Raw genomic sequence first — 13,929 nt, 5'->3', positions numbered from 1 at the left:
GGTGCAAGGCATATCCTGCTGCTGCTGGCTGGGTCGCCTTACTGGCTTGCAGCATCACCCGCATCCGCACGCGGCCACATCAGCCGTCGGGTCTTTTCGTTGTTAAAAGGTGGATGTAACACCATCTTTAAACTCTTTTCAGTTTCCACTCCGATGACTGCGATGCCCGTTTTGTATCGTGCGTGGTGGAAACACCTGCTTGTTCGTAAGAGGTCCGTACCTTCCCTGCAAGGCAGGCTGCACGGGCAGCCTTTCAGCCGAGCGGGTGTCCCCATACACACTGCAGTGGGACTGCGGCAGAGATGGCGGCCGCAGCCCTGCAGCCGCAGCCTGTACCCTCCTAGGGGAGCGGCAAGCCCCTGGTGAGATGGGCTCACCTTCCAGTAAACGTAAAATCGATTTCCATTTGATTAGGTTTCGGTTTGCCGAAGTAAAACGCCTGGAAGGGATGGTCTGTAAATCACACGGAGGTTGCAAGGGGAAAGGTTACTACTCTCTGGTGCTTTGCTGGTGGAAATCTCTGAGACTCCCTGTTCCACGCACGGAGGCGACAGGCAGCGCTCACGGAAAGCTACTGGCACGTGAGTGAGAAAACAGGGAAAAAAGGAGAGGGTTTCTGATATTAAAGGCTTGGCTCTGCCTTCACCAGGCTGGAAACATCCTCCTGGTGCAGAGTGCCTGCAAAACACAGCAGGAAAACGGTGGGGCTGAGCAGCTGCCAGATTAGAGAGAGACCTCTGCTATGTTACAGCGGTACGAGGCAGCGAAGGGGAGAGCAGAAATCACAGCCCCTTGGAGGAGGAACAGGAGAGGGTCACGGAGAGCCGCTACCGAAAAATGGCAGGGAAAGGAGCTTTGAAATAATAGGATCCATTGCAAAAAGTTAAGAGGGCCGCCTGCAATGAAGAGGAGGATAAAAAGAAAACATGCAGTAGCGAGTGTCCAAAAATAAGCAGACCTGGTAGGACGAGTTTGATATTGTGTGACAATATTGAGGAGACTCCACTGAACAAAGTGGGATGCAATCTCTGTGTCGTGAGGGTAACACAGCAGACGCTGCGACCCCAGGCAAGTGTTAGTGGAGTTAGTCTTCAGGAATAGGAGAGCAGATGGGTAACACGGGGGTGGACTGGAGGGAATCAAAGCTGAGCCTCTGGCTTTCTACACCTCCGTGGTCCCACTGCATGGCAGTGGCCAAGCCCAGCGCAGTGGAATTCTCCTGACGTAATACCTCTGAAATCACTGATGATGAAACAGGGCAAACATTTGATTTATCTGACATCTATCACCTGCAAATAATACTGAAGTAAGTCTGCTCTTCACATTTACAAGCCAAAATGAACATCTTTGTTCAACACATTTTGAAGCCATACATTTGTGCCTGCAGACTTTTTCACTGCTTACTTTTTTCCCCCTTTTGATTATACTTTAAAGCCAATCTCATTTGTAAAATATCTGATTTGAGACCTGATTCTCATTTAGTAAGCCCATTTGATGAACCATTATCTTAATAATGCCTCCTTGAAAAGAAGACTCTTCAGCAATCATCCAAGACAAGAAACTGCTATTCACTTCCAGGAGCTGTGGACAGGTTTGGGAATCGAAACTGCTGCATTTCACAGTGAATCATCAAGTTTCAGTACACCAAGGCTGTAGGAGTGTTTCTGATGCACTGAGGAGAGCAACAGCTCACAATGAATCTTGTACGAAGGCATCGGGTTTTTTTAATACAAGTTGTTAACTGCATTTTAATGGGATGTTTTTCAAAGTGTCTGGAGTGCTTTGAGTCCTGTAAAATATAGCTGTCTTCTGCCCTATAGAATGCTGTAAAACTGGCAGCAGCAGGCGCAAGAAAGTCTATGAATTACTGGATTTGTCCTTCTCCTTTCTCAACTGACAAAATGATTGCTTTAAATGAAGGAAATGGCGGATAGCCCATTCCAGGCTTCCCTCACAACTTCTAGAATCCATAATTAATGCCACACTCTGGCACACAGTTAACTACACACATGCATCCCTCCTACCACACCCTGAACTCGGGAAAGGCATGCAAAGAGACCTGGTAACTATTCTACTCCCCCCACAATTTATCCTCAACATCCAAAGCCCAGCTCTGTGCTTTAATGCAATGTGGAATAAAAATGCATTGCTTTCCCTCTACCGCAGGGCACTGATTATAACTGCACCCCAGGATCAGCAAAGCAGCCAAAACCTGAGCAAGCAAGACACAGGCATGCCTCCAGCATGGGGCTATTGTGGATTTGCAGAGACCTGGCACTTCCTCTGGGTCTGCAGCCGGACAGGACCACATTCTCAGTGCACAGAGCCAGTAAGAAAACGCACCATTCAGACCATCATTAAACAGCAGAGTGGATCTCATCACCTAACAAGCTACCTACCTCAGCACATTTGGTAAGCCACGGCAACCCAAGACTGTTTCAGCCCTGGAAAAATGAGCTATCATCTCAGAACCCGTTGCTAGGGGAACTCGGTAATGTTCAATGCAATCTACACTGAAGAAAAAATACGTCTTGCACAATATTAGATGTTTAAGCAGGTCATCATCGTAGCTATGCGACTAGACGTGTAAGAAAAGGGTTATTCTCTCAACTGAACAAACAGTTACAGCAAACTACTGCAAGTAGGGTAGGACAGCTTGTATGGGTAATATTCCTCATGTGACTTAGAAAAGGCAGAGCAGGCCACAAACCTGTGCAGAGGAGCTGCTTGTAGTTACTATGGTTGGAAAGCTTTTTTGCACCTTAACCCTTTTTTTTAACTACATCTAAAATGTCTTGGGTGAGATAAACTGCTTTGATTTAATTTCACTGCTTAAAAACAAAGCGGAGAGGGATAAACCCCTACTCTCATTAGCAGCAAAGCATTAAGAAACCTTGTAATATAAATATAGCATAAATACAATATAAATATTAAAACCTGGAGGTTTCGGCCTTGCACAGTAACAATTCAAATATGAAAGTATCCGATATACAAACCAGACCAGCTTCTCACCTCCCACTAAGATCTATCTGCACAGGCGTACAAACTCCTAATGCTACAAAAACTGCCAAAGAACTTGGGTTAATTGGCAGTCCCAGGTAAAACCCCCGGAAGATGGGCATCTCCAAACCTGCCTCCTACTGGTCCCTGACATCCATTTCCAGACACCCGAGTAAAGTGGGTGGGTTTTCACACCCGCCAAGCGGCAGCCACGCAGCTCCTGGGGACGTTACCAGTTGCAGTTAGCATCATGTGCCCAAGCATAGCTCCTTGCCCTTAATTTTCTGAATGCACTTAAATTTTTGCACTCCCCTTCTGAAGAGGTTGATCCCTGCCCTGGCAGCACTGTCACCGGGGATGTCACGTTACCTTGGGGATGCCCGCTGCGGTTTCGGACAAGCGGGGGTAGGTGTAGGAGCTGTAGGAATGTCCTTGCTGGTGTGCTTTAAAAGCACTTGCTCCGTAGGGCATGGCCGGCTCCTGCAGACCGGAGCCCGACCTGGACCTCTGCCTCATTGCTGGCTGAGGGCTTGCTGGGTCCATGTAGGATGACTTTGGCCTCTTGTCATAGTCGTCCTTGCCCAGGCCATGTCCCCAGTCGCCGTCGCTGTACTCCAGTCTCTCCTTGGGGCACTCGCTCTGCACTGACGCTCGGGACGGGGCGTAAGGAAAGGGATCTCTATAGTCCAGGGAGGATCCACTGGGGATCCGCTGATACTCCAGCTTTAGGCCACCGTATTCCAGCGATTTGGTCTTTGTCTCCAGGTGTGCATGGTAATCTGGGAGGAACCTGGAGAGGTCTGACTGCAGAGGCGTCACTTCCGAATAATAGATGTCCCGGGAAGTCACCTTCATCATGTGCCCGTTCTGCTTGGCAGCATAGCTCCCTTTGTAGTACCTGTCTAACTCTTCCCCGTAAAGAGTCTTGTCTCGATATTTTTCCACGACATAGTCTGTTGTAGTGTCTGACTCACTGGAGTACTGGGAATACGTGATATAACCATTTTCCTCCTGGTGCCTTGGCACATGGTTTGCGTTTCCTTGGTGGTGGGTGGGAGGACTTTCCTTCCGCAGGGAATTGGATCGTGTCACTGAGATATTGTCAAACTCTTCCAGCAGGCCATTGATTGAAGTATCCTTTCGAGGCTTATTTCCTCTAACAATAGTCTGGGAATAAAAAATTGCTTTGATTAAATACTGATTTTTGTTTAATAGCTGACCAAGAAAACCACCGAAAAGAAAAAAAGTCTATGATTCACCCAGAAATACCCGTAGCAATGTGTTATGTTCTTCAGTCACATACCTCAGAATAATCCATTGCTAGAAAAAAATACCTCAATAAATACTTACAATAGGACATGCAGAAATGAATAAACAAAGATGGGTTCAATTCGGTGTACATCATAAGCTGAGATTTGGCATGTAACCCCAAGATACTCTTAAAAAGCGCAGTTGGAGGTAGGTGTTCAGTAGCCAACAGCAGACATTTAAAACCACTACTTATTTTGTATTTGCTATTATTCAGTTGTCTACATCAAGCCAAACTGGTGGGCTGAATCTGATTTACAGGGTATGGATAAGCTAAATGCAAATCATTCAGCGGTCACGTCTACATGTTATTTTAACAAACTGTTGGAATGGAAAGCAGCATATAGTTTAGTAGGCAATGGGTTTGGGTTTGTTTTTTGGTTTTTTTTCCAAATGGTATGTTCCTGGGTAGCAGAATTACCACTGGGGATTGCCTCTTAGCTTACTCAGCATAAGAGACACTTGGGGAAGAGGGAAAAATACCTATCTACATCTCCTTCTTACAATACACAGCATCCAGAAAACGACTGTGCACAACCATGGCTCTGGGACATCCACGTCATGGATGCCATGTGGTGGCCCTAATATTGCAAAGTCCTCTATAGATCCCCCAGCCATGGATGATGAGTGTGTAGGAGCACTGCAGACATGGACTTGCTCCCATTGACTGCCCACAACCCCCTGCCTATCCCTACCCCCTTCTGTCCAAAATATTGGTGCTCCTGGTAGGATGGGAGGCAAGCAGTGCTTGGTTACAGCTCTCCTTCAAGAAAGATTGACTATTTTTAGCTAGTACCATCTGAAGACTATAACACATGGTTGTATCCATTTTTCAGCAGTTGACTCCCACTGAATGCCACTTCATGCTTATAAACACCCCACAAGAATAAGATGTACAGAATAAGGGCCAAGGCCATAAATCAGCACAGCGCTACTGAAAACACATTTGCTTTGCTGATTTGCTTCGGCTAAGTATCTATGGCTTTATCTTATTTAACTTGCCAAGTTTTTCAACAGAGTCACTGTGGTCACCCTAAGGAGATGTCCCTCTGCGAGCTGCAGCCTGCCTATGTTGCACACCGACCATGGCGTATCAGATGCCAACCGTGGTGTACTGGATGCCGACCGCGGCATATCAGATGCCGACCATGGTATATTGGACACCAACCATGGCATATCGGATGCTGACCGTGGTGTCCAGCCTGGCCACTGGCCCTTCATTCATTGCAACACTGATAGAGGAGGCTCCGCTCCAGGGATGGTGAGGCTGCTCAACACCTGCTTGAAAGCACACAGAGGCTCAAACTTTGTCAAAATTCACATTTAATCACTAATAAAATCACTTTTCCACAAAATTAACAACAATGTACTTCTCTGTTATTCAGCAAAAGGCAGCTGAGCAAAGCCAGGCTACAAGCAAAGCAGTCTTGACCTCACACTGATCCCTGCTCTGATTTATGTCCGTAATTACTTGCCTAGTTTGCTATTTTGAAGCTAGTGATACCGAAACAATAGGACAGCAAAAATAAGGGACAGCAAATAGATCACTCCTTTCGCCTCTGAAGCCATTCAGCAAGACGAGAGGAATTGGTTTCATTCGGCTACAGCCCCTTTGGCAGGATGACTGTGCAATCATTCATATTTAATTACCACATAATAAACCAGCAACATTCAACAATGAAATGCTTATAATTGAAAACAAGATTGAAATACCCAACTGCCACCCCACTTCCCCTGTGCAAATGCATGCTGAGGAGTAAAATGCCAATTTAATACTCTCTGTGGGACCGGCCTTCACAAAGGAGAGGTTTCCTGGAGCAACCTGCGTTGTGCCTGCACAAAAGGACCTTGGAGCCAGAGGGAGCCCCTGGGAGCAGAGCAGCCTCTTTGGTTATAGGAAAGAGGAGTTCTCCCTCTGCCTCTCCAAGCAGATGCTCTCTGGAAGCAGGATTTTTAGATACCTTCAGAAAGAAGATTTAGAAGAATGCAGTTTTGCTACCTGAACAGAACTTAAGAAGTTTATACACAAATCTGAAATACAGCAGGTGCCTCCCTGGTGGGCAGAACAATCTACTAGGATTAAAAAACAAATTAAAATCCCAAAGCAGGTATCTTTCTGTAAGAGTAATTGCTCTGTAAGGATGCCCACAGAGCATCAAAAATTGAAAAATAAAATCAAAGAAGATGTTATAAAGAATGAAACATATGTTGTGCCATGTTAACCTGTCCTGAAGTCATTTACTACAGAGAAAGCGTGTGCCAGGGGCTCACCAGCACCCACAGCTTTCCTGGGAAGCACAGTATTTGCAGAAAGAAGCCAGAGATTGAGAACTGCCATAACCATGGGCCAAATTCCCAAACCCGAAAGCCTAATGTTAGCACCAGGGCCAAAAGTACCCACGTTCAAAGGTATGACTTCAGTGGAAAGACAGAATTGCTGATGTGGGGGTCTTGGTTTGGGGATGTAGAACACCAGTTACTGCATCACCAGGCCGTGCGCTGCATTGGCGAGCAGAGGGAAAACCTCTTGGGACTGAAATACAACAGCAGGAATCACAAAAGATGGGAAATTCTAGCTCTAACTTAAAAGCAAAACAAAAACCTTGAAAGAAAATGTAACAGAAAAAGGCTACATCAAAAGTGATATAAACACAGTTACCCTGGTAATTAGTTTCATAGGAACTAGACTAGTTTTTGCAATTTTAAAGGCTTCATAAACTGAAAAAAACCCCAATTTGTGTTTCCATATGAGGAGAGAATTCTATTTTTATATATATTCTGTATCTATTCATATAGGGTTCTTTCTAATTTTTTTAACCACTTACTGGTCTCTCAATTTTTAAACTTAAGGAATTTTCGAAGTTGCTGCAGGTAGAGTAGATAGCTAAAAGCAAAGCATTATTCACAAAGGTTGACAGGCTCAGATTTATGAGGCCTTTGTTTCTGTCTACTGAGATCATGTAATGGAAACCTGTACAACACCCCGGCATGCATGAAAAACAGAGATTGAGCCCTACTGCAGGTGCAGCTTTCACTGGGTTCACCACGGATTTGCTATAGTCGATACCCCATGTTTATTAAAGGACATTTTCCAGTGCATTCTGCAATTTAGGAGGGATCAATGTTACAACAGATGAAGGAGTGCCGGTAAATTTTATGCTACCGTTACTGTCATACATTAAAATCAATGGGGCGCAATCTCTGTGAATTAAAGCACAGTACTCTGAAGCTGTAGCTCTCATTTCATTTCCATTGCTCTCTGGACAAGTTTGGCATTTGCTCTGGAGCCTGGTGACAGTAGACATCCTTCATGGTGTTTCTGTAGCAGTCTGTCCTCCGGTGATAAGCTATAATGGATCTGTCTGTAAGAAATGCTGTCTTGCCTTGTTTCCAAAAGGAGGTGAAAAACAGCTTCTGCGCTCAAATACTGTATTAACCTTGACAATAATGAAGTGGTTAATTAACTGTTTTGCCCTAATACAACCTTGCATTTATTGTCTTTAAAACTACTATACTTTACACACTCGTTAAGAATACATCATCCTTTGTCCCCCTGGAGCTGTGTTTTCAGAAGTTGATGAGGACTTAAAATCTCTGTGATGTGCAGGGTAAAAAAAAAAAAGGTCTTTTAAGGAAATGTCACCCTTATAAACAGCCAATCTAAACTCCAATTTCGCTTCTAGCTAGCTTCTCCCCTCATTTGCATTATACATAAACTAAAAGCACAGCCTATGCACATCTGAAAACCAATTTTTTCTTAAGAAAAGATGCATAAAGCACAGCTGGTTAAAATAATCTAAGTGTAAGTGGTGGATGTGTTGGTAATTTATCTTCCTGTGTTGCAAGGCATTCAAAGTATTTGAAGCTGTGTTCATGACACCACATCTGACTCCTTGGCATAAGAAAACGTGAACAGCACTACACTGGGGAGAAAAACTGATCCTTGTCATCATGTCAGAAGGAAAACTCCAGCTTTCCCCGGAAGTAAGAGTTTTATAGCTGCAGTCAAGAGTGTAAGAGGTGTCAGGAGTCTGCAGTTGATCTGTTCTCAACAGGAGAAGAGGCTGTGAGATCTCAGACCAAGCCAAGTTCTTACAGAAGCTCAAAATAGCCAGAGAGCCTCAAACTCCTGGAGACGGCCGCAAGTGTGCAGCAAAATTCTGCCTTTTCTAGCAGCCTGGGGCCAATATGAGGTGGGCTCCTTTCCCTTGTTTGTGAGGCTAAATTTTAAGTCTGAGCTGCGATCTTGAGGACTGACACAAGGACCAGGCTCAAAGGAGAAGATGGGAGATGAGAGATAAAGACCTGCACACAGACTCCAATGGCTGACTTTACGCGGATGGGTAAATATGCTGCTAGGGAGAAAAAGTGATGGCAGCTAGAAGCCCAGCGACTGGAGAGCTCAGCTGGGGTCCAGGACAGCTGTTTTCAAGAAGGCTGGCCCACTGTTTCACTCAGGGTTTTTCTCCATCGAATATTCACTGGAGGACAAGTTCTAACCTCTGAGTCACCGTTCCAAATGATGGTGTCGGAGCCATCCTCACGATCCTACTGTGCTCCAGCGAATGCTTAATTACACCCAAATGGGGAAGCTTCATGACAAAGGATTGAAAAACATTTCTGTACCTCCATCCCCTCTTTCCCCCACCTGATGATGGCATCATGGCAGGTTGTGCTTCCCATGCTCATGGCAGAAGTGCCCAGCCAATGCTGCGCTGCCATCTGCAGGAGAGGAGCTTGTGCGTCAGCCTTGCACATTAGATAGAAGACTGTGTTTAAGAGAAAGCACATGACCCCTGTCTATTTTTTGGACAAAAGGGCTTTGGAGACAGAATTAAGGATTAGGTCTGTGCTGAAGTCACATCCCTCTCCTCTGCATTTTCTCCCACCTAATGTAGGTGCAAGTGTCTTGGGAAACTCAATCATACATTGCGCTTCCCAAAAGTCCCAGGGTTAGGAAGTTGTTGACTTGCTCCCTTGGTCTCGTCACAATGGCCTTAGCGTTGGGTGAGCTCTCCATGCAGCCAGCAGACCTGCTCCTCACCAGCAGCCACCCCAGGCCTCTGTCCCTTTGGGAGCCATCTGCTCCCACCACCAGTGCAGGGTCCTCTTTGTAACCACGTCTATGCTATGTCTGTATGGTTGTACCACAAGGGAGGTAATTGGATATATTTGCTGCTTTGAACTCTGAGACCTGGATCGTGCCAAAACCCAGCTTCTGGCTGTAGGACCACCAAACTTCATCCTGAGACCGAACTGGAGATGATACAAATTGTACAAGTTAGAAATAAGCGCTGCATTTGGGCAGCTGTCTCCTGACCTCGGCAGGCAATGAGCAGATACAGCCAGACGGGCCAGCAGCAGTGACCTGTGCCAACCAAACAACTAATTTCTCCATAGTAATGCAAACCATTAACCTAAGTGGGAAGTTTAGGATGCTTGTGCCATACAGCCTTATCCTGGAAACATGCCTTTTGCAACAGAAGCTCATCAGATACGTGGCAAGAAACCGTGCTGGATGGGAAGAGATGTCATTTATCACTCTGCACCCTGCAGTACTGTCCTATGGGATCTGTTCCAGTTTTGATCTACAGCCTGTCTACAAAACAGCTATTACTCAGAGTTAGTCACAAGGAATATACAACAGGCAGGAAAGTATGTCAGAACATTTCTTCCTGAAGCCTGTAATTTAGAGCTTGGTTTACACCTGGAAGCCTTGGAGTTTATATCATTTCTGTTATGAATTCCTTCCCAATGCTATATATTCTCATTCTCCCCATAAAAATAATAATAAAAAAAATTAATCGTTTCTGGCAGCCCACAGTTCCCTCCTAGGGGAAGGAGTTCTGCAAATTTCACCAGTGTTGGATGCCTCAGCTGCGCGAGGAGGTATGGGTCTCTGCTCTCTGGACCAAACGTGCACTTTACACCATAGAGTCATCCGAGAAAACCAGGAGCATGAGACCATCACCTGCCCCTTGCTGTGAAGTGTCTAAGTGTGCGAGCCATGATCCTGTTGCATGACTTTCTCTAATCCCTTTCTAGAAGATCCAGCAATTCCTGTTTGGGACAGCTATTGTCCTTTCCCATGCACAGGAGAAATTAAATATAAATGAAAAGCCCCAAAGTAAAACTCAGCCAAGTCCACCTCTGTGGTTTTGCTAGCTGGGAGGGCAGAAGCCCCCAGACACGAGCCCAGGGGTGCTGCATCATGTGCCACATCTGGGATGTGCTCATCACCACAGCTGACTCAACATCACTGGATACAAAAAAGCAGGTTTTACTCTGTCCACCCACTATCATTTGACAAGTTTTTCACCTCCTGACAGATGCTAATAGCAGCAGAGAGTACAGCTTGGTTTTTGTGTTATGGCAGAAGAGGCAACTGATAGCCGTACCAACACCTTGCCACAGGTAACACTGCGCTTTCCAAGGGGAGAAGGTCAGTGTGGGTAACATCAGTTCAGAACCACCTCCCTTAGAGAGACTGATTTACCTCTTCCGTATGAAGTCCCCCTCACCATTCTGGTTTCCTTAATATTGGAGTAGACATGCTGAGCTTGGGGGAGCATAATGCTGGGCTATCCAACAGCTGTGTTACTCCAGGACTGTGCCCTTGCCTCTCTACTAAATTCAATGGAGTAAAAAACCAAATCATTCTCACAATTTCTCCTTTGGAGGAGGGATGGGTCCCAGAGACTCCTTCCCCTGCATCCACCTGTACAAAAATATCTCCCACTTGCTTCTGCAAGTACTACCTGACAAAATGCCCCGGCTGCCCTGGGCTGAGATCTGCAGCGCATTTTGGTGAGGCTTGTCCATAGGGGCTGGACCGAACAGGTCAGACGAGCAGTCGTTGTCAGATTCCTGCAGCTGCAAACCAGCTACACGGAGACCCACGAAATATGCCTGTCTACACTGCAGTCACATTTCTGAGGGCACATCGGCATCACCGAATTTTTTTGCTGCCGCTCAGCAAAGTCACTGCAGAGCAGAGAGCTGAGCTTGGTAATATGTGGCCTTCAGGACCGTACATCCAATACTATCACGTTAATTAACCTGATACTGGCAACAGCATAGGAGAGGAGAGAAGCTGGGAAAACATTGGCATGGCCACATGTTAATTATTGAAAGATGTAGATGATGATGATGATCTACACTGATGATGTAGAAATGAAGTTTACTCAGCTAGAAAAATATATATTACTCCATGGATCAAAATAAAGGTACAGCTAAAGTTTTGAGAAAAGTGTAATATGCTTAACACCATCACTAGTGCCAGCTGTTTCAAATTTTTCAAAAGTAAAATGATGGAAAACTATAAAAAAAGTCTAACCAAAATGGCACTGTGTAATTTGTCACCCTTCACAGCAGTTTTAAAAGTTAGTTGCCATAACAACAAGAGCAACATTTCATTATAATCACATTCACTTAGTTTTAAAATTCCACTGAAACATCTACATTCTAGTAACTTTACCTTCTTTTTTTTTTTTTTAAAATACACAAACATGATTGTTATATGTCATTTTAAAAGCTATTACAGAATATTAAATGTCAAAAATAATTATTCTGGGTCTACTTAAAACACATCAGGTACGTGCAATTTTTTATGTAATATGTATACACAGATCCCTTAGACACACAACAAATGAGAGTGAAATGTGTTTTAGTTTGAGGGAGAAAGTTAGTGTACTTATTACTGATGAGTTACACAAGCACTTCACAGAGAGAGGAATGGAGAAATCTCAAAACCACAGAATTTCTATTTCATAGGACTTGGGACACTTCAAAATTTTCTTTTATCCCAAGACAGAATGAAAAGACAAAATGTCCCACAAGATGAAATTCCTCAAAAACGTTAACTGCAGGAATTTTAACTGCCCTTTTAATAGCACTGCATTTTCCTAAGGCTGATGGCAATCATTTCAGCACAACAGCGCACAGAGTAGACCTGCTAAGCCAAAAACCTTTATCAAACCACACCAAAGACTAGTTTTTTGGCCACATTCTGGACAAAATCCATCCATCAATGTCAAACTTTCCTATTTTGTCAAATTAACATTTTCTAGCAGGAAAAGAAAAAAGATTGCTGACTTGGAACACCTGTCGCCAGCCCTGTTGTTGAACACCAGCAGGACCAGGTATCTTATTCTCCCTTTTTCAAAGCCACGTCATCTGCCAGTGCCTCTGTGCTAATGGAATTTTCTCTTCCCCCCCCCAAGGAAGTTGTAAAGCAAATTCAGTAAGATTTACCGAGGTATGGCTGTGGTCCAGCGACTGCTGGTATGGTTTCTGCACCACACAGCACCCTACGGTTATGGGGGAACCCTGCAGCGGCAGCACCCCAGAGCTTTCCAGCTGGGCTGACTTCAGAGGCAGCTAAAAACCACAAAGCAAAGTTGGGGACATCTGGGCCAGATGACAGAAATCCTCCCCTCCAAGAAACACAACTCTGTTTTTTAGTCTTGTAATACCAAGACAACAGCGGACTGGAAATTCATGACATGTCACAGCTCCGGGACCAAAGTTTGCCGCAGGCAGGGCTGTGTGTGACTTGAACAGGTTTATGTCCAAATAAAAATGACAGAATTAAAGGCAGTTAATATAAAGCAATGAAGCTCCAGTGTCTCTAACTGCTGCCTCCAAAATCTGGGCTTGGGAACTGGCTTGTGCCTGGATTACTGATGTGCTATGGGAGAGACGTGGGAATGACACTTTCTGCACTACAGCTCTTCATCCTCAGCCACGCTGCAGGTGCAGGGAACAGGAGATGAAGAGAGGGGTGGTGGCAATCCTGATGCCTCCTTCAGTTCTGGCATCACCACTTTCTAAGCAAAATGCATTGCAAAAAATGCATCTTAAACCAGGTGTGAACTGGCTCTGCTGCCCATCACTTTGAACTGGGTGCAAGCACTCACATTGGCAGAGGAACTGCAGGGAGGTGAGATAACAGAGGACCTTACAGGGGCTTGGGGCTAACCCAAATGGCTATAGAGTTTTCTGAAGCCCTCTCTGCAGCCACAAGACAATTGTCATCAACCTTAATATTGTATCAGCCAGTTGTCCTTATCTAATATTTGCAGGCTAGACTGTTATTTTTTGGGGGGTTTATGTGGGGGAGTTGTGAGGAAAATAAAAATCCACTTTTCTCAAGAAAGGCATGAGAAATCACAAGAATTAAACACTCAACCACCACCTCCTCAAATACTTCAGCTTTCATAACCTACCACTACGCTTCACAGGAGCTGTGGGTCTCCCACGCGGTGCTGATGCTGAGGCGCCCACTGACACTGCTTCTATGGCACAGAGTCAGTATTTTACATCTATCCACGATTAGTGCTGGGATCCGGTGGGGCACAACATTGTGTGAGTCTTCCCAGGGCTGATATGCATTTAAAAAAATAGTCTTTCTACAACCAAGGCGCATGGCACCATTGCAGATTTTATTCTAGAGGCCAGAAAGGCGTCGGTGTGGGCTATTCACGGAGAGACGAGCCCCACAGTAGGGTGGGCAGTGTAAAACACAGTGCCCCATCATTTCAGTCTTGCTCACCACTACGTATGTTTATTGTAATGACCACCGTGGTACAGGGGTACTGACTGCCACCATGGAGACTATAG

At 45.2% G+C, this 13,929-nt stretch overlaps 1 protein-coding gene across 1 annotated transcript in view; it reads right to left on the bottom strand.

Moving 5' to 3' along the window:
- The window catches only part of PAK7 (p21 protein (Cdc42/Rac)-activated kinase 7), a 43,233-nt gene that overhangs the window by 13,050 nt on the left and 16,254 nt on the right, over positions 1–13,929 (bottom strand). Inside the window, exon 3 of the mRNA XM_010574811.1 lies at positions 3,370–4,167. Coding sequence (XP_010573113.1) covers positions 3,370–4,167 — 798 coding nt within the window. The remainder of the gene's footprint in view (positions 1–3,369; positions 4,168–13,929) is intronic.

The sequence above is a fragment of the Haliaeetus leucocephalus genome, unplaced genomic scaffold (genome assembly GCF_000737465.1).
Source record: "Haliaeetus leucocephalus isolate CR32 unplaced genomic scaffold, Haliaeetus_leucocephalus-4.0 Scaffold450, whole genome shotgun sequence".
Taxonomy (NCBI): domain Eukaryota; kingdom Metazoa; phylum Chordata; class Aves; order Accipitriformes; family Accipitridae; genus Haliaeetus; species Haliaeetus leucocephalus.
Note: the sequence above shows the minus strand (reverse complement) of the source record. Positions and strands in the feature narration are given on the sequence as shown.